At 43.0% G+C, this 23,400-nt stretch overlaps 1 protein-coding gene across 2 annotated transcripts in view; it reads left to right on the top strand.

Annotated features, from left to right (window-relative positions):
* Positions 1 to 23,400, top strand: part of SYNE1 (spectrin repeat containing nuclear envelope protein 1) — a 1,478,055-nt gene that overhangs the window by 893,708 nt on the left and 560,947 nt on the right. The window contains exons 91-92 of one of the 2 annotated variants that reach the window (XM_069234720.1): positions 1,605 to 1,787; positions 3,677 to 3,817. In XM_069234720.1, coding sequence (XP_069090821.1) covers positions 1,605 to 1,787; positions 3,677 to 3,817 — 324 coding nt within the window. Of the gene's footprint in view, positions 1 to 1,499; positions 1,788 to 3,676; positions 3,818 to 23,400 lie in introns of those variants that run through there. The other variant, XM_069234721.1, reaches the window with a different exon arrangement.

The raw sequence follows: 23,400 nt of genomic DNA, 5'->3' as shown, positions 1-23,400 counted from the left end.
TTAGAGATGTGCAAATAACCACTGCTTCTCAACACCTTACCCTGTACCCATTTTGGAAATACAAAGGTTTTCTTGACACCTATTTTTCACTCTTTATATTTCCGCAAATGAAATGCTGTATACTAGGTATAGAATAAAAACCAATTGCAAGGTGCAGCTCATTTATTGGCTCTGGGTACCTAGGGTTCTTAATAAATCTACGGTATATTGCTTTAAAAAATCTGACATTGCAGGAAAAAGTTACAGAGTAAAACATGGAGAAAAATGGCTGTGTTTTTTTTCACCTCAATTTCAATATTTTTTTATTTCAATAGTTATTTTCTGTAGAAAAACTTTGTAGGATCTACACAAGTGGCCTCTTGGTGAATTCAGAATTGTGTCTACTTTTCAGAAATGTTTAGCTTTCCGGGATCCAGCATTGGTTTCACACCCATTTCTGTCACTATCTGGAAGGAGGCTGAAAGCACAAAAAATAGTAAAAATGTGTTATGTCCCAGTAAAATGCCAAAATTGTGTTGAAAATGTGGTTTTCTTATTCAAGTTTACCTGTTCCTGAAAGCTGGGAAGATTGTGATTTTACCACTGCAAACCCTTTGCTGATGCCGTTTTCAGGGAAAACCACAAGCCTTCTTATGTAGCCCTTTTTTCTCATTTTTGTTGAAAAAAATCTAAATTTTTGCTGTATTTTGGCTAATTTCTTGGTCTCCTTCAGGGGAACCCACAAACTCTGGGTACCTCTAGAATCCCTAGGATGTTGAAAAAAAGGACACAAATTTGGCGTGGGTAGCTTATGTGGACAAAAAGTTATGACGGCCTAAGCGTGAACTGCCCTAAATAGCCAAAAAAAGGCCTAGCGCCTGGGGAGGAAAAGGCCTGGCAGTGAAGGGGTTAAAAGCATTTCCAAACGAGCACAAATGCACATCAGCAGACATTGATATGTAAATGTTTCCAGAGTATTGGTGATGTTTCCTCCAGAAACTATGATGGCCTCCTTTTTTTAACACATCCTTCATAATCCAAATCTCGCTTGTGGGCAAAAGCTCTCCCCCTCGCTCCTTGCAGTGGGAATTGGCAGAGAACCCATAGCATAAACAGAATGCCTTTGTGTGAGTGGCTGGTGTTTGCACGATTGCCAGCTGTTTCACTGTTGTGTTTACCCTCTTGCAGTCTTCTCACCATCGTCATATGACCTCACTGCTCTGGCATTGGCCGTCTGAGGAAATTTCAGCGTTTTTGAGAGGTGCTTCACAGGCTGCCTGTGCGTTTTCTTTTTACTTTCAGATGTCACGGAGAGTTAGATAGTTCTCTTCTAGGGCCATATGATGAAAGTGTTAAATACCACATATATAGACAGTTGAGCGTTTTGTCAGGGTGCTGTGTGCTGGCTCTTTCCGGTTTACGAGCAGCGGCTCGGCCATACAGCCGAGGCTTTTGTCTGTCACGGCCGAACATCCTGCTTTTCAGCGGCTGCTGATGTAGGCTGAGAGCCGCGAGCTCATTGGCTGCCCCCGGAGAAGAGGCATCCGCACGGGCTGCCTGGGAGGAGGATGAATTGCTGCTGTATTTCTGTGCCTCTCTACTTCTAACTAAAAATGTTTTCCCAGGATTTGGCGCAGAAGATCAAGGGTTACCAGGAGCAGATCGCCTCACTGAACTCTAAGTGCAAGACACTGACCATGAAGGCCAAACACGCTACAATGCTACTGACCGTAACGGAGGTGGAGGGCATGGAGGAGTTGGACCCCGAGCTGCTGCCCGCCCCCTCGGCACACCCCTCCGTGGTTATGGTAAGAGCTTTTCCCTGCTTTTTTAAATTGGTCTGGGTTTCTGTAGGCTACGGCCACTCAGTGATTTTGACAAGTCTGCTTGGATTAGATGGGAGGGCATCACTAATATCTGTGGCTGGGTAGTTCTTTATTTCTCCATTAACCGTATTCAAGGCATTTGCTGCTTGGTGGGGCAGTCAGCTCTCTCGCGCACCCTCCTTGGAACCTTGTGTGACATCTCCTTTGTCTTGCATTCTGCAGATGCTTTTTCAGTGATGTTCTCGGAACACTGTACGACCGCTCTCAATGTATGGATGTTTTCTTAACCTTTAAACATACTTTTCTCCCACTTCTGCTGTCATTAGAATCCAGCCTGCTCACTGCGCTCAGCTTTTGAAAGAGTAGGCACCATTCTCCCATGACCAGTAACCTTTGTTTTTATTTTGCATCTTAAATTGACACTGCACACAATGTTTTTGCCCCATTGTTTGCAACTCCCAGTTGCGTGACGTGCTTAGAAACGGGATTCGACGGGAGATCGTTGTATAGTGTGCGCCGTTTTTAGTAAACATGAAGAAAAATGTGAGTTCGAGACCTCTTTAATATAGCGTTGGTCCTCTGCTGGTGGGAGTTCGAATTTCGTACATTATGGTCTGCTAAACAAAAATAATACAGTCTAAGTCACACGACTACAGCGGGTGACCTTTCCACTCCCCTGTGGAAAATAAGCCACATGAAACAGCGCCCTTCCAGAGCATGGGTGATAAAGACGTGAGTCCAGATCAGTGTTTTTTTGTAAGCTCCAAAGACTAGTGCTACATTCTGATGGCACTGTCCGGTGTTAAAACTCTCGGCGATGGCATTTCTTTATACCCGTTACAAATGGTTTCTACTGGATCAAGTTCCTACGTAAACGGGCATGTAGACATATGTTGATTTTTTAAGAGCATCGCTGTTGATTCCAGTTGAATCCTGGCATTTTTGATTTCATTTGTTTGTTTAATTAAAGCAGTAGACTTTTCTTTCTTTTTTTTCCACTGGACATATGTAGTACAATGCCCAAAAACCCGCAAGACACCGCTGGATCCAGTAGGAGCTGTTTGTAGCAGATCATCAGGAATGTTTTTTAGGGATCCAAGGTGTTTCATAGAAAACCAATGCCCTGCACCCATATCCTTATAAGAAGGCAGAAATGAGCGCATAGCTCTCAAAAAAGGAAGTCGATTTGGTGCTGCATAAAGTGGTGATATAAACGTCTCCTCGTGCTTCAATAATTACAGACCTATAAGCCAACACTCAGTCTGTTTGCAGTGTGTTCTTTCGTTAAAATGTAATTGTTGGAAATACTAAGAATTACCATGCAGCAACAAGGACAATCATTCAATTATCTTGTCTTACATACTGCCCGAGGGCATATTTTAAGTTGTTTTTATTTCAAAATAAGCCCAGGCACGTGATCTTTAACTTGAGACCTCCCTGCCTTGTCTTGTACAAGCGGTCTGTTTGCTTGAAGAGTTGAGTGTTTGAATGCACCTGCGATAGGGAAGCATCCCTGTCTGCACGAGTTTCAAATACATACAGAATAGTTCTTTCGCAAAGAACAAGAAGTCAGTCACTTCTACCTTTTATTGTACTAACACAACTATGTTTTACTGAGCTAGGATATTGGATATACGTCCAAAGAGCAATATTCCTCTTCTTCATACATTTTTACGACCCGCCATGTACATGCAGGGCTAAAATCCAGTACTTCTGATTACATGCAGGGCTACCACCCAGTATTTCTGAGTACCTCCAACAAAATGTGTAATTGTTTTTGTTTTACTGTGGTCACCTAGTGAAACTTGTCACTGAAGTGTTTTGTCTGTTTTTCTTCCTGTCCCTTCGGGTGTCGTCGTTTCCTGTGGCAGATGACTGCAGGTCGCTGTCACACGCTTCTGTCACCTGTCACTGAGGAGTCTGGGGAGGAGGGGACGAACAGTGAGATCTCCTCTCCAGCTGCCTGTCGCTCTCCTTCACCTGTGGCTAATACAGATGCTTCTGTCAACCAGGTACCTCTCACTTGGCTCTCATTTTGCTGAAGAGTCTGGACATTTGCAGCGCCCAATTCTCATTTGTGTGCACATCCCGTTATCACACCCACACATGACTTGACCTAGTAAATTACAAACTTGGTATTTGTGTTTTCTCCAGCATACAGTGCTACAAAAGAGGGATTTCTATTTGTTTTTTTCCAGTTACTTTGAAGAGGTTAAATCTCTTTGTAAATAAATAATACCTAATTATAAGGCCTCATATACCACAGTAACTGTCAGTCTGCAAAAAACTATTTCTTAATAATTAATATTCACATTGAATGCTCCCAATGGGTGTTTGGGCACTGCATCCAGACATTATGTTCTATGCTATTTTTGTTGAAGCAAGTGCATAGTTTTGTGTTTCTGTGTATATTTCTGTTATAGTTACACCATCAGCCCTGCAACTCCCAGATGACTGAAGGACCCATTTCTTGTTTGTGTACTTTGATGTGTTTCAAAGAAAACATCTTAGCTTCTTTTTTTCTAATTGACATGCATTGTAGCAGACAGATTTCCTGTTATGGCACTAATGTTGATCAAATTATTTTGTAAGCTTCCTTGATCTTTGTCACACTGACATCTCTGTCATAGCTGAAATTTGCTGCAGGCACACAGCTTGTGTCTTGCAAATGCCTTTTTATGTGATGCAAAGGAGAGAAACAAAGGGTATACTACCAGACTATTGAGTACTAAATGTTGTGCTACAAAAATAGAGTAGCCCAAAAATATAGACGACCTCAATATTAATGAGATAGGAATTCATCAGTAACCTTAGGTTTACTATACTGAACTCCATAGGTGTGTCTACCTGTATGGTACATACTCCTTTAAGGTACATAGCTGTAACGTTAATAGTGGCAAATCTCTCTCTCTCTGTATATATATATATATATATATATATATATATATATATATATATATTTATACATATATTACGAAGGTTAAAGTTTAGTTATAGTAAGAAAAATGTATTTATTCTTTCTATCCAGACCTAATGTAAACTACACAAACATTAGAAATTGTAAAGTTATAGTTATACCTTAAAGTTATAATTTAAGCAGCACCTTTACATTTTTAGAACTTTATTTATTCTTTCTGTACAAACCAAACTTAAACTACACAATAATTAAGAATTTGAAAGTTATTGTTATATCTTACATTTATAACTAACCACCACCTTCAAATTACAAGGACTTGCACATCTCCTTAAACAGTGTTGTCAACTTGCTAGCGACACTACATTAACTATAGGTCACACCTTTACGATGCAATGCTTATATTCTTTCATATTACATCACTTATATCATGTGAAATTATAACATTCATAATAACTCCTGTGATGTCTCAAATTACATCATTTTTAAGAACACTGTGCTTGGCAGAGTGGCAAGTTATTGATAATGTACTGTGGCTAGCAAGTTGACAACACTGTATATGGAGGTTTCCGAGTTATAATAATGTGAAAGTGGTATATAAATTATAAATTCAAGGTACAACTATAACTTTAGAATTTCTAATGTTTGTGTAGTTTGTTTGGTTTGTAGAGGAAGAGTAAATACAGTTTTCCAAACTATAAGCTTTAACCATTGTTTTTTTTTCCACTGAATTTCAATGGTTTTTATTTTTTAATAAAAAAAGTGTTAAAAATAGTAGACTGCAGTGTTGTTGACTGGAGTGTCATTAAGTGCAGTCATAGAGTACAGTGGAGTAAACTGTTGTAGAGGACAGTGTCATACAGTGGAGTGTCATAGAGTAGATAAGCGTAGAGTGGAGTGGCATACAGTGCTGTAGAGTGGAGTGGTGTAGAGTACAGTGGAGGAGACTGTCGTAGAGTGCAGTATCATACATTGGAGTGGCGTACAATGGATTCTAATAGTGTAGAGTGGTGTGGTTATGGTAGAGTGTAGTGGTGCAGAGTGGAATAGTGTACAGTGGAGTGGCATAGAGTGGTGTATAGTCTAATGTGGTAGAGTGGCGTTCGAGTGGAGTAGACTGGAGTGGCATTTATAGGAATAGTGTAGAGTGGAATTGTGTACACAGTGGACTGATGTAGAGGGGAGTGGCGTAGACTGGAACAGCTTAGAGTGGAGTGGTGTACAGTAGAGTGCCTTTAGAGCGGAGTGGTTAGAGTGGAATAGTGTAGAGTGGCGTAGAGTTGAATGGGGTGGAGTGCAGTGGCGTGGACTGGAGTGGTATACAGTGGAATGGTGGACAGTGGACTGGCATGGAGTGGAGTGTTGTAGAGTGGAATAGCATAGAGTGGCAAAGAGTGGAGTGGCGTAGAATGAAATAGAGTAAAGTGACGTATAATGGAGTGGTGTACAGTGGCCTCGAGTGCTGTACAATAGAATAGCATAGAGTGGAGTGGCGTAGAGTCAAATAGTGTTAATTGGAGTGGTATAAAGTGGAAGCATGGTGATTTGTATAGCATAGTGGTGTAGAGTGAACTTGTGAAACGTCTAGTGGCGTAGAGTGGTGTGGCGTATAGTGAAAGAGCGTTCAGTGGAGTGGCATTGCGTGAAGTTGTGTAGAGTGAAATAACATACAGTGAGTGACCTACAGTCAAGTAGCATACAGTGGAATAATGCAGAGTGTAGTGGTCTACAGAAGAATGGAGTGGCATAGAGTGGATTTGCTTAGAGTGGAGTGGGTTGTCGTAGAGTGGAGTGACGTATCATAGGGTGGAGTATGGTGTCGTACAGTGGAGTGGAGTGTCATGTCATGTCACTGAGTGTAGAGTAAACAGACTAGAGAGAAAGTGTCTGAACGGATGTAGAAGAAGTTGCACAAGAATATAAATTATGGGACGGAAAGAGTCCTTTTGACAGCAGATATAAATTTGGTACAGTAGTGGTAAAGTTATAAGCCACAAAAAGTTAATGATTTATTTCTCTGCAGTATACCGTTGTAACTATGCTGAATACTGTGGTACATGCCAATGACAAACCAGTATATAATTGGCTAATGACTGTCTTTACAAAAGTAAAAGGCAGCCATGTTGTTTAAACCACACTTAGGGCCTGATTTAGAGTTCGGCTGATAAGGTTACTCCATCACAAACGTGAAGGGTATCCCGTCCGCCGTATTACGATCCCAGTATATCCTATGGGAGTCGTAATACAGAGGATGGGATATCTGTCACGTTTGTGACAGAGTAACCCATCCACCAAACACTAAATCAGGCCCTAAGCCTGTATTCTGGGTTTTAAGTGGAAATAAAGGGCCTGATTACGACCTTGGCAGATGGAATACTCCATCAGAAATGTGCCAAATATCCTGTGCGCTGTAATACAAGTGTCCTATTGAACTTGTAAAACGGCGGGCGGGATATCCGTCACGTTTATGCCTGAGTATCCCATCCTCCAAGGTCGTAATCAGGCCCATAGTGTACTACTGTAATGTAAGTGCATAGGAAGAAATGAAGCATTTAGGTAAGTCTGTAAAGGTAGGGAAAACTAGTTTTATTACTTTATATTCTTTTAAAAAAAAAAGTTTACGGAGTACCATGCTAGTACCTTGAAAGTACTGAGGTAGTGACAGAAAGAATACAATTAAATATGTCAGGCAGCCTAGCGGTGAGTGGAAACACTATCCAGCAGGGTAGTTGCGCTGCTCTTCGGATAATGTTTCAATTTCCACCAGCCTTTTGCCAGGAAAAGGCTGGCAGAGGGGGTGCCCCAAGGCACTCCTGGGGGCCCCTGCACTGTCCATGCACTTTGCATGGGCAGTACAGGGGCCCCGGTGCAGTGCCCCATCGCGTTGGTCACTGCCTGATTTCCAGGCAGTGATCCGCGCGACGGGTGCAGCTGAACCTGCCGCACAGAGTCCCGGCCGGGCCTTTCTGTGAGCCGGCGGGTGGAAACAATGTTTCCGCCCGCCGGCCTACAGAAATGTTCATTATTTGGCCAGCGGAGTTGTGGGGTCCCTGGCGGTCAGTGTTTTGACCGCCAGCTGAACACGGCGGTTGTTCATAATGACCACCATAGTGTAGTGCAGTGCAGACTAGTATGCCCTCTCCGCGTAGGCCTAATCTTACCAATAGGGGTCCTGTAGGCATGCACTTAACCGACCATCCTACTATCCCAGCCTTGAATCCAACTGCCTCCCCATTTTTGCCCCCCAGACGGGAGACCATTTCCATCGAATCTTCTATCTTGTTGTCCAGGGAAGGAGCTCCTTCAATAGGTTGTAACTCGGATTCTCATTATTGACTTTTTCCCCATTTTTGATCCCGACTTAATTTTAATTAGGTCCACCTTGTTAAGATGCTTTTCTGAATCCAGTTTTTTGAATCACATCTCCAGCAAAGATATTGATTTTGTCTCCCTAAGGATGGTCGGCGGTGGTCTCAGGGCTAGGGTCGCCTTCAGCTTATTGCACACGGCGAACCTGGTCCTCTCTCATGCTGACTCTCTGCAGTGTCAGGGGATTGATGTGTTTCCATTCTTGTCCCACGCTGCTTGTGGAAGGGAAAAGTTTGTGACTAAAAGCTCTGACAGGCCCCATCCCCCAGCCCACTTTAAAGACAGTGATTTTACGATTTATAGATCTAGAGTACATCTTCAGGCTCTCAAAGTGTCCTTAACAGGGAAAGATAGGCGGGTGTTACTACAGGAGACACGACACGCTCCGAATCTTCTAGCCACCTCCGCCCTGGAAGATTGGGGTTGGCTCCCGGGAGCCTTTGCGCAAGATCGGGGGCTCAGGGACCCACTCCAGCCTTCTTCCTAATAGAGGTTTAAAAATAATTTCCTGGAATGCAGCCGGGGTAAAATTTAGTAGGGAAAAACTATCTTACCTCAGCACACTCAAACCAGATTTAATTTGTCTTCAGGAAACTTGGTCAGATACGGACTTGCTTTGGGATAATTATTTTGTAGTTGATTGTAAGGCCTCTTCTTCTCGAAGGGGACATGTTAAAGGGGGGGGGGGGTAGCTTGTTTACTATCCAACACCCTCAAATGGGATTATTCCTGCTATAAAGACCTCAGCAACCTTTTCATGGCTCTTTCGATTCGATTGCATAATACCTCGCGAGGTCCTACCTCTTTGTTATTAATTAATGCGTATGTGCCCCCAGAGGCCGCGTACAATTCTCTGTTAGAAAGGGTATTTGCCTTTATAGGGAACGCCTTAGATACCGAGTTCCCTCCTCTGATAGCACTAATGGGAGATCTAAATTGCAAAATTTCCAACTTTGCCCTATGTCAAACGCGCGATGTAGAGACAGAAACAGCGATGCGTATCCCAGACTGTATTTTTCCCCCTCTAATTAAAACAAACAAAATGGGTAAACTTCTCCTTAGTCTTCTTAAAAAAACGACTCTATTATTGCTAATGGCAGGTCCACTTTGGATTCCCCTGCCTCTTTTACGCATATTTCTCCGGAGAGAATGGCCATTTTAGACTATTTAGTACTGGGTTACTCCTCATTCGGTCTACTGGAAGATCTCAGGATAATAAGTACCCCTTATAGTGATCATAATTTGCTTTTTATCACCTTAGAAACTTCCTTATTGTCATTAGGCTCTTGGATATCTGGTGGGTTTACCCAGAGTTTTGCCAATAAGACTGGGAGGACCCAGTGGAATTTTAAGAGGATTGCTGGTGTTTCCGCAATTTTAGCTCCTGCGGTTGCTAATCTTATAATTTGGGAGGGAACTGAGTTACTAAACTTTTCTGATCCTCTGAAGCAATTGGTGGCTAACAACTTGTCGGGGGGCATAAAGTAGCCCAGAAAACAATCCCCCGCGTATTGCTTGACTTAAATAGAGAAATAAATAACCTGGTCAGGGCCCAGTATTTAGTTTTCTCTGAGGAAAGGAAAATCAGGGTTGTCATATTAAAAAGGAGAAAGAAGCGGCTGAAGATTCGTCTTGCAAAAGAAGCGAGGGACAGGCTTTGGATCCAGCTCCGGGAAGCCGCTACAAAGGGTCAGGAAAGGCGTTTTTGGGCATTAGTGGGTGAAGGTTGTGGATCAAGAATTCGTCCCTCCCCCGCTGCAATCACCGAAGCCCGCTGGTCAGAATCCATCTCCTCCCTGTATGCCTCCAATGGGGTTGCACCCTTCCGGCTCCCAAAAATTACAGGAATTTTCACTCTCTCTCCCCCGTCAATAAAAGAGATCGACTGTACTATTAGTGAGATGCGTTCTTCGGGTGCAATGGGGCCAGACGAACTTCCTTTATCAGTCATAAAACAGGACAGGAGCTCTTGGTCTAAGATCTTATACGTGGTTTTTAGAAGATGTTTCCTCTCTAGATGTATCCCTCCCTCGTGGGTTGGTATCATAATTGTACCCTTATATAAAAAGGGTGACCGATCCTGTCCTGGTAATTATCGTCCGATCGCCCTCCTCGATGCTGTGGGAAACATTTTCACCAAATGTCTGCTCTCTAGACTGATGTCTTGGGCAGAGAAGAATAACATCATCCCCTTGGAACAATCTGGATTCAGGCGCAAACATAGTACCTTACATAACATCATGGTGCTTCAAACTATTACGGAAAAATATGTTAAACTGAGAAGTGGGGTTGTTTATGCTGCCTTCATAGACTTCTCCACGGCCTTCGATAAAGTAGGTAGAGATCTTCTATGGTCCAAGTTATGCTGCTTGGGGATACCTTTACCCCTCCTGGAGTTAATAATAGCTTTCCACTCCAATACCTGGTGTACAATCCTCCTTGGGGGTGATAGAGGTTTATCCCATAAGATTTTTACATTTAACTGGTTAAAACAGGGCTGTCTACTGGCTCCCCTGCTTTTTTTCCTTTACATCTCAGATCTTCCCTCCTTTTTGTCTAAGGGTAATGGTTTTCCCCCGCAAGTGGGTGGGCGTCCAATTTGCTGCCTGTTATACGCAGGCGACATCTTAATTTTTGATTTAACCCCTAAAGGCCTCCAAAATCGCTTGCAGCAAAATACTCTGACTCATTATCTGAAGATCAATGTATCCAAAAGTAAGGTTCTCTGTCTCTTGGGAAAAAAAAGACTATCTTCCCCAATTATCGTTGGATATTGGGCAAACAAAATCTTGAAATCGTGAAATCTTATCTCTTTTTAGGGAAAATTGTGAGCGGGAACCTTAGCGATGTTGCCCACATCGCCTCTAATAAAGCAAAGGCTGAAGGTCAGGCAAGAGGTTTGGGGGCTGTATATACAGCTACAGGGAGAAGGCATTTCCTTTACCTTTTATCAGCGTATCGAGTTAAAATTCCTGCATCCCTGTTATATGGGGTGGAACTCATAGACATCTCTAAATGGGGGTTCTTAAATCAAGTAGAAGGTAAAATTCTCAGAAAGTTATTATCTGTTAACACGGCAACCTCTGTGGCGGCTTTGAGGCTGGAAATGGGGCTTAGAAGCACATATGCTCAAGGATTAGCCGGGGTTATACGATTGTCCACCTCAATCTTAAAGAGCGAAGAAAACACTATAAGATCACTTTTAAAGAAAGAGCTCTTTTTAGATAACAGTAAGGCTAAATTCGCCTTTTGTAAGAATCTTTCCATTGCTCTGGAAAGGTTGGAGCTAGATTGTAGCCAACTCCTAGAATTTTCTCCATTGCAATTGAGGGCGATTTTGAAGGATGCTTCGTGGACCTTGAGCTTCCACCAAGACTTGAAGAGCTGTAAAAAAGAAGCTCCTTTGCGAACATAGTTAACACTCTAGTAATAAAAAAATCACAACCATATCTCAGTTGGAATATCCCTCATACGGTTAGGCGCTTTTGGTTGCTGCTTCAACAGGGACTGCTGCCTTTGAACACCTTACTAGCAAAATGGTATGGTACCGCAAAGGAGTGTACCTTTTGTCCTGCAGAATCTCAAGCCTTACATCATGTATTATTTGTTTGCCCTTGTCTTGCCCCTTTTCGGCATAAATGGTTAAAACCAATTTGTCTTCAGCTCTCTCTGCTGTCAGTGTCTGAGTTTTTCCAAGCCCTGTATGATCCTCCGAATGAAAGATTTTGTTTTAAAATATTTAATTTTTTCAAATGTATTTTAAACTTATTTTAAGAAATTTGTGCAGCAGGGCTAGTCAGGTGGCTTGGTTAAATAAATTAATAGTATCACTGCTTTTAATTTGTTCTTAATAATAATAATATTACTATGATTTAATATGTTGGACTGAAGAAAGCATGCCCCTTCTGATAGAGCGCAAGATTGGATTGTGAAAATGCTGTTTTTGTACAGGTATATACCACCAATACTATAGTTAACTCGGCTCTGTCTTTTGACAGTCCAGTTTTCTTACTTCTTTCGAATTGGAGTTTCATTGCGTGTGAATACACAAAGTGGGTACCTATGATATAGGATTTTGATGTAATATTTTATTATATGTATCCTTTAATTTTAACTTTTTGTACCTGATTGGTTGTAAAGTATAAATAGTCATTTCGATTCTTGGCTTATTTATACTATAAACGTTTATATGGTTTTCAGTTAGAGGTAAAGGGTAAATTTGATTTTTTATTTGGCTGTAATACAAATTATTTTTTCTGCCTTTTTTCTTTCTTTCTCTTGTTGTTCCCTTTTTTATGTGGACCTCACTGGAGTTCCAAATCATAAATAAAAAAAAAGTGTAGTGCGGTGTATTTTTATATTTTTCTACAAATGTACATTAACAAATAATTGTAAGTACCTCTATATTTTCTAGGTAGTACCTGGGTACTCCCTACACTTTTAAATAAATAAATAAAAATGTAAAAAATGAAAAAACACACCGTAGTAGGCTATATTTGTGAAATATAGTGTAGTAGAGTGTATTCTTAATTATTTTACAAAAGTTTATTTTTAATTTTTTTAAAGTACTGCAGTAACTTTTAGATCAGGGGTTCCAACCTTGTGACTCATGAGGAGCCCCACTGAATCACTACTAGTAGGTGGGGACCCCCAAACTATTTGTATGATTTAAATTTCAAACATTAAAACAGTAAATTGCAAAAAATACACAAACCAGTACACACCAAACAAATATGTTAATTGCTAAAGATATGGTTATTTTATATTGCAAAAATTGAAAAATGTTAATGGGAAGGTTGACGCTGAATTTCAGTAACTAACTTTTCAATGTTTGGTTTTATTTAGGAAAGCTGAATCCTCAGGTCAGATTCTACATTTCCAAAGCAATTTCAGTTTTATTTTTTAGGTAAAAAAGATCTGAGAAAGTTTTTTCACTTAAACATGTGGTGGGGAAAGGAAGCAAAACAATAAGGGCCTCTCATCTCTCCAGAGCCTCTCTGTCACATGTAATTCATTTGTTTTATAGCACCTCTCATACCAATATTGGGGTGTCGGAGTGCTTTACAGGGGACTACAAGGTGTAGGATTCAAGTCATCCACACTGATAGGCATTTGTTAAGAGTGCTTGGTCTGGAGAAACACAGACTAAGGATTCAGAACATAACACGGTGGTTAGCATTGACTTCTATGATAAGGATGTATTTCTATGCAAGCAACCCATTTTTAGCAGCATAAGGAAAATGGAAGAGCGGGAAAAAACATAACTTTTTAATTAGTGCCATGTTTGCATGCAGCTCTTTGATCGCAGTTCGTAGCTCACTGTGCTAAATTACTATTGCAACTTATGATCTGCACAGTAACAAAAAAATCTCGGTGACAAAAGCAGTAACCCACTGTGCTACGCACATAAAAGACTGTTCTTTGCATGCTACACCTTCTTTGCAGCAGGCATATTAAACATCTGCTCTACCTTAGATGAGTCAAAACTGCCACCAGACAAAACTCCAGTCTCTCTCCAGCAGGTACATTAATCACCAGAGTTATGTTGACGCTTTTATTTTTGCCCAAAAGATTCTGGATGTACAAGGGACTTTGCAGCACCTTAAAAACTACTGCACAAAGTAAGTAATAAATATAAAAACACACACATGTTTCTGTTGGAGATCCCAGCTGGGGAAGTGCCTTCCTGCTTGCCCAGGCCTGCGGACCCCCAGGAATTGTGTCAAGGAACCCTGGGGGGCCGCGGACCACAGATTGGGAACTGCTGTTCTAGATAGTACAGCTGTATTCCATAACACATAAAAAAATTATATATAAAGTAATAAAACTACTTTTACCTATGTTTAGACACTAGTGTCTCAAACCTTCCTTTGCTCTTATTAAACAGTAGTACACTACATTTCACTATAAAACCCACAATGCACACTAAGTATAGGCTAGCCATTAGTCAATCATATACTGCTTTGTCCTTTGCAAGTATACCACGGTTTTCTGTGCTCAATATATTACTAAGTTTTAGTCCGTTATAACTTTAAAACTAATTATCAAAATTACATCTACTATCATAAAGGAACATCTTCACAGCATAATCTATAGTCATCTATAGTCATCAGACCGGATCCAGAAATCTTTGAGCAGTACCTCTTTGTGCTGGTAAGTGCACCTTGTGGCTCCTCACTCAGGCCATTTGGCTCTGCAGAATTGCTCATGTTAGTTTGTGATTATACACAAGTTATGAATACATCAGTTTTAGTTTGCAGTTCTTTGGGTGGATAGACATTTTTAAAGTTATCAAAGAAACCCAATTGAGCTGTTGGGAAAACACATGCAAATAAATCAAAATCTTTGAAAATACATACTCAAGTATTAACTGTACCTGTTCAAAAGGGCAGACACTCCATCTTTCTATAAAGGCCTGATAATATTGCATTATTCATTGAAGGCAAGCAGATGTAAACAGATGTCAGCTGGAGTGGTATCCCTGGGTGAGAAATCACACTGCATGAGCATGGCTTGTCCGATCTTTCCCACGTTGGTATAGACCTGATATTACCAGAAAATAATTCTGACTGGTAAAATCGTCTGAGGCTTTGGTTTGAACAGCAACCAAGCCTCATCCCCTTGTCCACCCCAACTTTTTCTCCGGCAAAGGGGCAGAATTTAATACTCCTTCTTGCCAGAACTAATTTTCACTTCCCCTGTAACCCTCCCCTACCCTTGACCCACAGAGAAGCCCCTATAAGCAGGTGTTAAATGTGTCCAGTCAACTCATCAGAAAAGGAAATACAAATGTCACCCAGCCCTCGTTGTCCCCTGGTTCATAGTGGGTGTTCTGCATTCAGAAACTTGTTTTAAGAAATATAGAAACATGTGTTTATACTCCTTTATAATGAATTTTGTATAGCAAGAGAACAGGTATAAGCAGTCCCTCACCAAAAAAACAGAAAAACAATTCAGTCAGATGCCTCTTTACTAGCTTTTGATACATTTTAGTTAAAAAAGGGGTCCTAGTAATTGGTCAAGAGCTTGCTGGGTCAAGTAGACCCAACAATGTGTTTTTTTCCACAGCAAAGTGAGCCAAGCATGTTTGCCATAGGCCAGGATTCTACCCGCAAATAGAAAGGTGATAATAATCTCTGTAATCAGTGGGGACACTAGGGCCCATATTTATACTTTTTCAGTGCCGCATTTGCGCTGCTTTTTGACGCAAAAGCGCCACACACTTGCAAAATACAATTGGATTTTGTACGTTTGTGCCGCTTTTGTGTCAAAAAGCGGCGTAAATGCAGCACAAAAAAGTATAAATATGGGCGTAGATGCCTAAGCCAGAGATATCCCATTACTAAGTTGCTACTGGTCACTGCATGCTGTTCCTTCTGCCTAGTAGCTCTTCAGGCTCGCTAATGGTGACTTTCCTCAACAGAAAAGTTGGTAGCAGCTCAGCAAGGATACTGTCAGTTGGGTCTTGGTCAAAAAGCAATGGAGGGGCAACTGTAATTGGTCCTTCATTAACAACTTCAGATTATATTACACTTCACAAAAGAAAAACCATTTCCAGAAAAAAAGTCCAGAATAGCCTGAACTGAAAAATTAGCTTGAAGACCATCTGAGAACTCACGCATGATGATGCTCTCCTGTCCACAAATAAATATGACCTCTGCCTCCTGATATTACTGTATCTCTCCGTTGCCTTTGACACTATCAACTACCACATCCTAGTTCACACCCTGAAATCTTGGATGTGATTGATGGGAAATATCCTTCATTCTGTCACCTCCTACCATTCCAGTCAACAACAGTACAGTCACAAGGATACCTCTAGATCCAAGAAAATCCTGACCACTTGTGTATGTCACTGGGGTTCCATATTTTCCTCTGTCAGCTTCAACCCCAAATGGAGGACCTTAGTGCTATACTCAGAGAAAACATCTACATTCTGTAATATGCAGGTGGCACACTGTTGTAGTTGAAGGTCTCACCTCCTTCAGACATCTAGTGCCTCAAACACTGCCTGCACATCATCCAGCCCAAGATGTCCACCATCCATCTGAAGCTTAATCTCATAGGTTTTGTGCTGCTCGCCAAGAACAGCAAGCAAAATCTAGTCTACACCTGGCTCAATGACATGAACCTGGTAGTATTCAACGTTCTCCCAATGCCAAGTCACTTGGATTCACCACAGACACCAGTTTCAGTCTGATAGAAGACATTGCCTAGAAAGCTAGCATAACCTGGTACCATCTATCTCTGCTAAAGAAAGTGAAAGGATTCCTCCTGAATTTAATTCAGAGCTGCAGTTCAAGCCCTTGTACTCATGCATCTATGTGGTGGCAATACCCTGCACCACAGCCCACCAGACTCCACACTGCCATCCCCAATAGCACCCTATTTGCTGCTGCATGAATCATAAAGTTGCTGAAGGAATAAGAATACATCACTCTCATCATGATGGAACTCCAGTGGTCGCTGTTACCATCTTCAAAACCATTTGCATCATTCACAAAGCCACCATGACCAACACTCCTACCTATTTGGCTATCAAGCTCGCCACCTCTGCTGGCTCTCTGTACACCCATAGCCATAACACTATTAGACTGGAACCAAAGTAGTGGCAAAAAGAAAAAAACAAGATAACGTGCTTTTTCCATCTGTGCACCCAGATTCTTGACCAGCATCCCCCTTTGCAGGATTTTACTGTTGTAGATGAATTTATTTGTTCACCTAAGTTCCAGTTGGCTTTCTGAATTGATTGATTTAAGATTCTTTACTCCATAGAAATGGCAAATAGTGTAAGCTGACTCTATTTCTGGTCCAAGGTAGAGTTTGTTAACTATAAGCTGTTGACAATTGTATGAGGGAGGACTTCATGCTTTATACAGAATCTGTGTGACAGATCTCCTGATAGCCTAAATTTAGGCAATGCGGCTCTGCAACATTGTTGAGGATCGCTAAAGGGTGGACGAGACATATGTGTGTCCTTGGCAGATGTCACTCTTCTGCCAAACTTTAAATACTCCCTTTATGTTCCGGGTCATATCTTTAGGCTCCAGCTGTCCTATTGCTTGGTCTTACATGGGTCAGAGTCTCATTTATGTTTTCAGACCTGCGCCACTGGTACTCAGTGGACATAACCAGTCTGCGACCTCTTCTGAAATAGCATACTGCATTCATTTGACAACCTGGTGGAGCAGAAAACTTTCCATAGAGAGCAATTCTTTATATATAAGGGTCTGACACGCGTGTGGTGCCTGGCCTGGAAAATCACTACTGCAGAACCTGCCATGCATACAGTGGTGCTGTACCTTCACATAATGGGAGCCGGCAATAGACCAATCAGCTGGCTCAATAAGCTATGCATAGACTGCATGGAGGGCCAAGTGGGGGGAGAACTTCAGAGATCCGTATTAGTTCTATTAGCCCCTTCAGGGAACTTCTTGAGAGGAAGGGGACAGAGGTTTGGGAGACAGAGGGAGTGGACACACTGGGTTCACTGTTCCCAACGCTGCCCTCATGCCTTTTGATCAGCTTAATTTCAACCGTAATCTGCTTTTGTGCCGTTTCTTAGCCTACCAGACTGTACTAACTGAATTGCAGCAAAACTGGCAGATTGTGGACACAGAACCTGACACGCATCTCCTGGTCCATGCAATTCACATAATGGGTAGTGGCTGGTGCCTAATCACATGGTTCACCCGCCCGATGGCGCAAACACCTCTTGGCATACAACAGTCCACTAGGCAACACTGGGAGCATGACATTGGTCGTGACCTTACCCAGAAAGAATGGAACCAAATCCTTATATACCTGCTTAAAGTTCTTGCAATGTCAAATTTCAATATATACAGCACAACATCTTACACAGAGCGTACCTTACACCTGTGCGCATGCATAGAATATATGGCAGATCTTCTGACTGTCCCAGATGCAATTCCCAAGATGCTGAGATGGCGCACATGTTCTGGACCAGCCCAGATGTGCAATCATCGTGGAAGGCGGTCACGGTTGCCCTGACCACTGTCGTGAAGAAGGAGAATTTATGTAGAATGGAAGTTGGCCTCCTGGCATAATTTCAGTGCAATACATTGGAAAGCGCCGCATACAGACTCATAGACATAGCTTACCCATAGCCGGAAGAGCCATGACCATGAGGTGGAAGGATACTCATCTTCCTGACGTAGCATACTGGTTTGCAGCCACACTGAAATGGGGCAAAGATGAGTCATTCACCCTTTGTAGAGAGGAGGTTAGAGGTTTACGCAGAATTCCCCATTGCAATGGAGTGGGACACACTCCTACGTGAACTACAAGCACTCTCTGAAGAATCCTAGGCTTTTTCTCTCCCTCCTGTGTGCCTTTCCCCAATCTGACACCACCCTACTAGAAAAGATGTACATGGCACTCTGTTGGTTGCTCCCCTACCATAGATGTGGGAGTAAAGTTAAATACCTGTTACATTTTGAAATAGATTATTTGCACTCTCTCATCCGGTACCGAACAACTTACATATTACACATACACAGTTCTTGCCTAATTACAAATGTTATGACCTACCAGTTACATATTTTTTAAAGTAATGTTTGCTGATTACGTACACCTTGAATCAATGCCTCCTGCTACACCATGTAGTGTTGTGTAATGCGATCAGACCCTTTTGGATGATGTGCATAGACATTGGAGACAATGGTATGCTGACATGATGACCAGTTTTTGTACTGTGTGAATTGACAACATTATTAAAAATTGGTAAACAGGAAGTGGAAGGGAGAACTAGCCATGCCCACTGCAGACAAAGACTGGGAGCAAATTCTAGCTTACCTGGCTAAGGTGTCTAGGAATGCAAGTTTAGAGTTAATCCAGTTCTTTGTTCTCCACTGGGCATTCTCTTTCCCAGCCAAAAACAATTTCTTCACAGGTGCATGAGCTCAGTGGCTCCACTGCCGGGCGCCTCTTTCTTACATATGTTGTGAGCCTGCCCATTTTTGCCACAGTAGTGGTTAGCTGTTAGGCGTTAGAATGCAGCTGAGCTGAACCACCGGTTTGGCCGCATTGCTCTGCTGGGAGGCTTGCTTGCTCAGGTTCTACGCACGCCCGACCAGGGGCAAGACAAGAGCATGTTTCCTAACTCTGGGATTTCTGCTTTCCAAGTTCTTTGTTTCTCGCTAATATATTCACTGCCAATAAAAGAGCCCTCATCTTTCCTTGATGAAGGCATGGTGAGGATCACTTACAATTCGTGCCAAGGCAGAAAGCACTGGTTCGATGGCATCTGTCGCTGTAGATACGCATGTTTTGCAATAGCTCGCCATCTGGTGTTGGGCCGGAGTGTTACAAGTTGTTTTTCTTCTAAGAAGTCTTTCGAGTCACGGGACCGAGTGACTCCTCCTTTTGTCTCCATTGCGCATGGGCGTCGACTCCATCTTCGATTGTTTTTTTTCCGCCATCGGGTTCGGACGTGTTCCTGTCGCTCCGAGTTTCGGAACGGAAAAATAGCTAATTTCAGAAGATTTTCGTCGGTATTGTTGCGTTCGGGGTCGGCGTAGTTAGATTCAACACCGCGTCTAAGATCGAAGAGCTCCGGTGCCTTTCGGGGTAATTTTTTCGATCCCCCGTCGGGGCCTGGTCGGCCCGACCGCGTGCAGAAGAACGCCGATGGAACAGACCCCGTTCCGTTTCTGTCCCAAATGCCACAATAAATACCCCTATACAGACCAACACTTGGTCTGCAACCTGTGCCTGTCACCTGAGCACAGCGAAGACACCTGCGAGGCCTGTCGTGCGTTCCGGTCCCGAAAAACTCTCCGAGACCGTCGAGCCAGAAGACTTCAGATGGCGTCCGCGCCGACAGCCTACCGGGAGTTCGAGGAACAAGAAGAGGAGGGATCCTTTTCGATCCAAGAATCGGACTCCGAAGGATTCGACGATACACAAACCGTGAGTAGGATGTCGAAAACCACTCAAAAGAAGATTTACAAGGCCCAGGGGACGCCACTGCCATCAGGCCATGGCTCGACCTATAAATTCGGTGACCGACCGTCGGCACCGAAAAAGGCCCAAACAGTGCCGAGATCGTCCGACTCCGGTCTAGACACCGGCACGCAGCCTTCTCGGGACCGAGAAAGTGCTGGAGACAAGCATCGACACCGAGATACCGGTGTAGACACGGCTCGACGCCGAGACAGCGGCACCGAAGATCGACGCGAGAGGTTTCGGCCCCGAAAAAGAAAAAAGTCACCTCGGAGCCGAAAAAAGATGCAGACAGGGTTTCGGTGCCGAAACAAACTGCAACCGACCCAGTTTCAGGCTCTTATACAGAAGAGCACTCGCTAACCTCCCAAATGCAAAAGCATAGGTTTGAGGAAGAACTACACTCAACGGATGTAGACCATACGCAAAAGCGTATTTTCATACAGCAGGGGACAGGAAAAATAAGCACCCTTCCCCCTATTAGAAGAAAGAGAAGATTGGAGTTCCAAACTGAACAAACACCACAAACAAAAGTGGTGAAAAAAGTTACCCCACCACCCTCTCCTCCACCTGTGATTAACGTCTCACCAGCACAAACTCCATCACATTCCCCAGCTCACACCACCATGAGCCAGGGTGACCAAGATCAAGACGCATGGGACTTATACGACGCCCCAGTGTCAGATAACAGTCCGGAGGCATACCCTACAAAGCCATCTCCACCAGAGGACAGCACTGCGTATTCTCAAGTGGTGGCTAGAGCAGCACAATTTCACAATGTAAGCCTCCACTCAGAACAGGTCGAGGATGACTTTTTATTCAACACACTCTCCTCCACCCACAGCTCCTACCAAAGCCTGCCTATGCTCCCTGGTATGCTCCGGCACGCAAAAGAAATCTTTAAGGAGCCGGTCAAAAGTAGGGCAATCACACCAAGAGTGGAAAAAAAGTATAAGGCGCCTCCTACAGACCCGGCTTTCATCACTACACAGCTGCCACCAGACTCTGTCGTTGTAGGAGCAGCTAGGAAAAGGGCCAACTCCCACACATCTGGAGATGCACCACCCCCAGATAAAGAAAGCCGCAAGTTCGATGCAGCTGGTAAAAGAGTCGCAGCACAAGCTGCAAAGCAGTGGCGCATCGCTAACTCCCAGGCACTACTTGCGCGCTATGACAGAGCCCATTGGGATGAGATGCAACATCTCATTGACCATCTGCCCAAGGACCTACAAAATAGGGCAAAACAAGTGGTTGAGGAGGGACAGACCATTTCCAACAACCAAATCCGCTCCTCCATGGACGCTGCAGATACAGCTGCACGGACAATTAATACATCCGTAACTATCAGAAGGCATGCATGGCTCCGAACGTCTGGATTTAAACCAGAGATTCAGCAAGCAGTTCTCAATATGCCTTTTAACGAAAAAGAACTGTTCGGTCCAGAAGTGGACACAGCGATTGAGAAACTCAAAAAAGACACGGACACTGCTAAAGCCATGGGCGCACTCTACTCCCCGCAGAGCAGAGGGAATTACAGCACATTCCGTAAAACACCCTTTAGAGGGGGGTTTCGGGGTCAAAGCGCACAAGCCAGCACCTCACAGGCAACACCGTCCAGTTACCAGGGACAGTACAGAGGAGGTTTTCGGGGACAATATAGAGGAGGGCAATTCCCTAGGAATAGAGGAAAATTTCAAAGCCCCAAAACCCCTACTACTAAGCAGTGACTCACATGTCACTCACCCCCTCCACACAACACCAGTGGGGGGAAGAATAAGTCATTATTACAAAGCATGGGAGGAAATCACTACAGACACTTGGGTTCTAGCAATTATCCAACATGGTTATTGCATAGAATTTCTACAATTCCCTCCAAACATACCACCAAAAGCACAAAATTTGACAAAACATCATTCCAATCTCCTGGAGATAGAAGTGCAGGCACTATTGCAAAAGAATGCAATCGAATTAGTGCCAAACACACAAATAAACACAGGAGTTTACTCACTGTACTTTCTGATACCAAAGAAGGACAAAACGCTGAGACCAATCCTAGACCTCAGAATAGTGAACACATTCATCAAATCAGACCACTTTCACATGGTCACACTACAAGAAGTATTACCATTGCTAAAACTACACGACTACATGTCAACTTTAGACCTCAAGGACGCGTATTTCCATATACCAATACACCCATCGCACAGGAAATACCTAAGGTTTGTATTCAAAGGAATACATTACCAATTCAAGGTACTGCCTTTCGGATTAACAACCGCACCAAGAGTCTTTACCAAATGTCTAGCGGTAGTCGCTGCACACATCAGAAGGCAGCAAATACATGTGTTCCCATATCTAGACGACTGGCTAATCAAGGCCCATTCGTTAATAGAGTGCTCAAATCACACAAATCAGATCATACAAACCCTCTTCAAACTAGGGTTCACCGTCAACTTCACGAAATCCAACATTCTGCCGTGCAAGGTACAACAATACCTAGGAGCCATAATAGACACAACAAAAGGAGTAGCCACTCCAAGTCCCCAAAGAATTCAAAATTTCAACACCATCATACAACGCATGTATCCAACACAAAAGATACAAGCAAAGATGATATTACAACTCATAGGCATGATGTCTTCATGCATAGCCATTGTCCCAAACGCAAGACTGCACATGAGGCCCTTACAACAGTGCCTAGCATCACAGTGGTCTCAAGCACAGGGTCATCTTCTAGATCTGGTGTTAATAGACCGCCAAACTTACCTCTCGCTTCTGTGGTGGAACAACATAAATTTAAACAAGGGGCGGCCTTTCCAAGACCCAGTGCCACAATACGTAATAACAACAGATGCTTCCATGACAGGGTGGGGAGCACACCTCGATCAACACAGCATACAAGGACAATGGAACGTACATCAAACAAAACTGCATATAAATCACCTAGAACTACTAGCAGTTTTTCAAGCACTAAAAGCTTTCCAACCAATAATAGTTCACAAATACATTCTCGTCAAGACAGACAACATGACAACAATGTATTATCTAAACAAGCAAGGGGGGACACACTCCACGCAGTTAAGCCTGCTAGCACAAAAAATTTGGCGTTGGGCAATTCACAACCAAATTCGCCTAATAGCACAATTTATACCAGGGATCCAAAATCAACTCGCAGACAACCTCTCTCGAGATCACCAACAGGTCCACGAATGGGAAATTCACCCCCAAATTCTGAACACCTATTTCAAACTCTGGGGAACACCTCAAATAGACTTGTTTGCGACGAAGGAGAACGCAAAATGCCAAAACTTCGCATCCAGATACCCACACAAACAGTCCCTAGGCAAT

Source organism: Pleurodeles waltl, chromosome 5 (assembly GCF_031143425.1).
Source record: "Pleurodeles waltl isolate 20211129_DDA chromosome 5, aPleWal1.hap1.20221129, whole genome shotgun sequence".
Lineage (NCBI taxonomy): Eukaryota > Metazoa > Chordata > Amphibia > Caudata > Salamandridae > Pleurodeles > Pleurodeles waltl.
The sequence above is the reverse complement of the archived record's forward strand: the minus strand, read 5'-3'. Positions and strand labels throughout refer to the sequence as shown.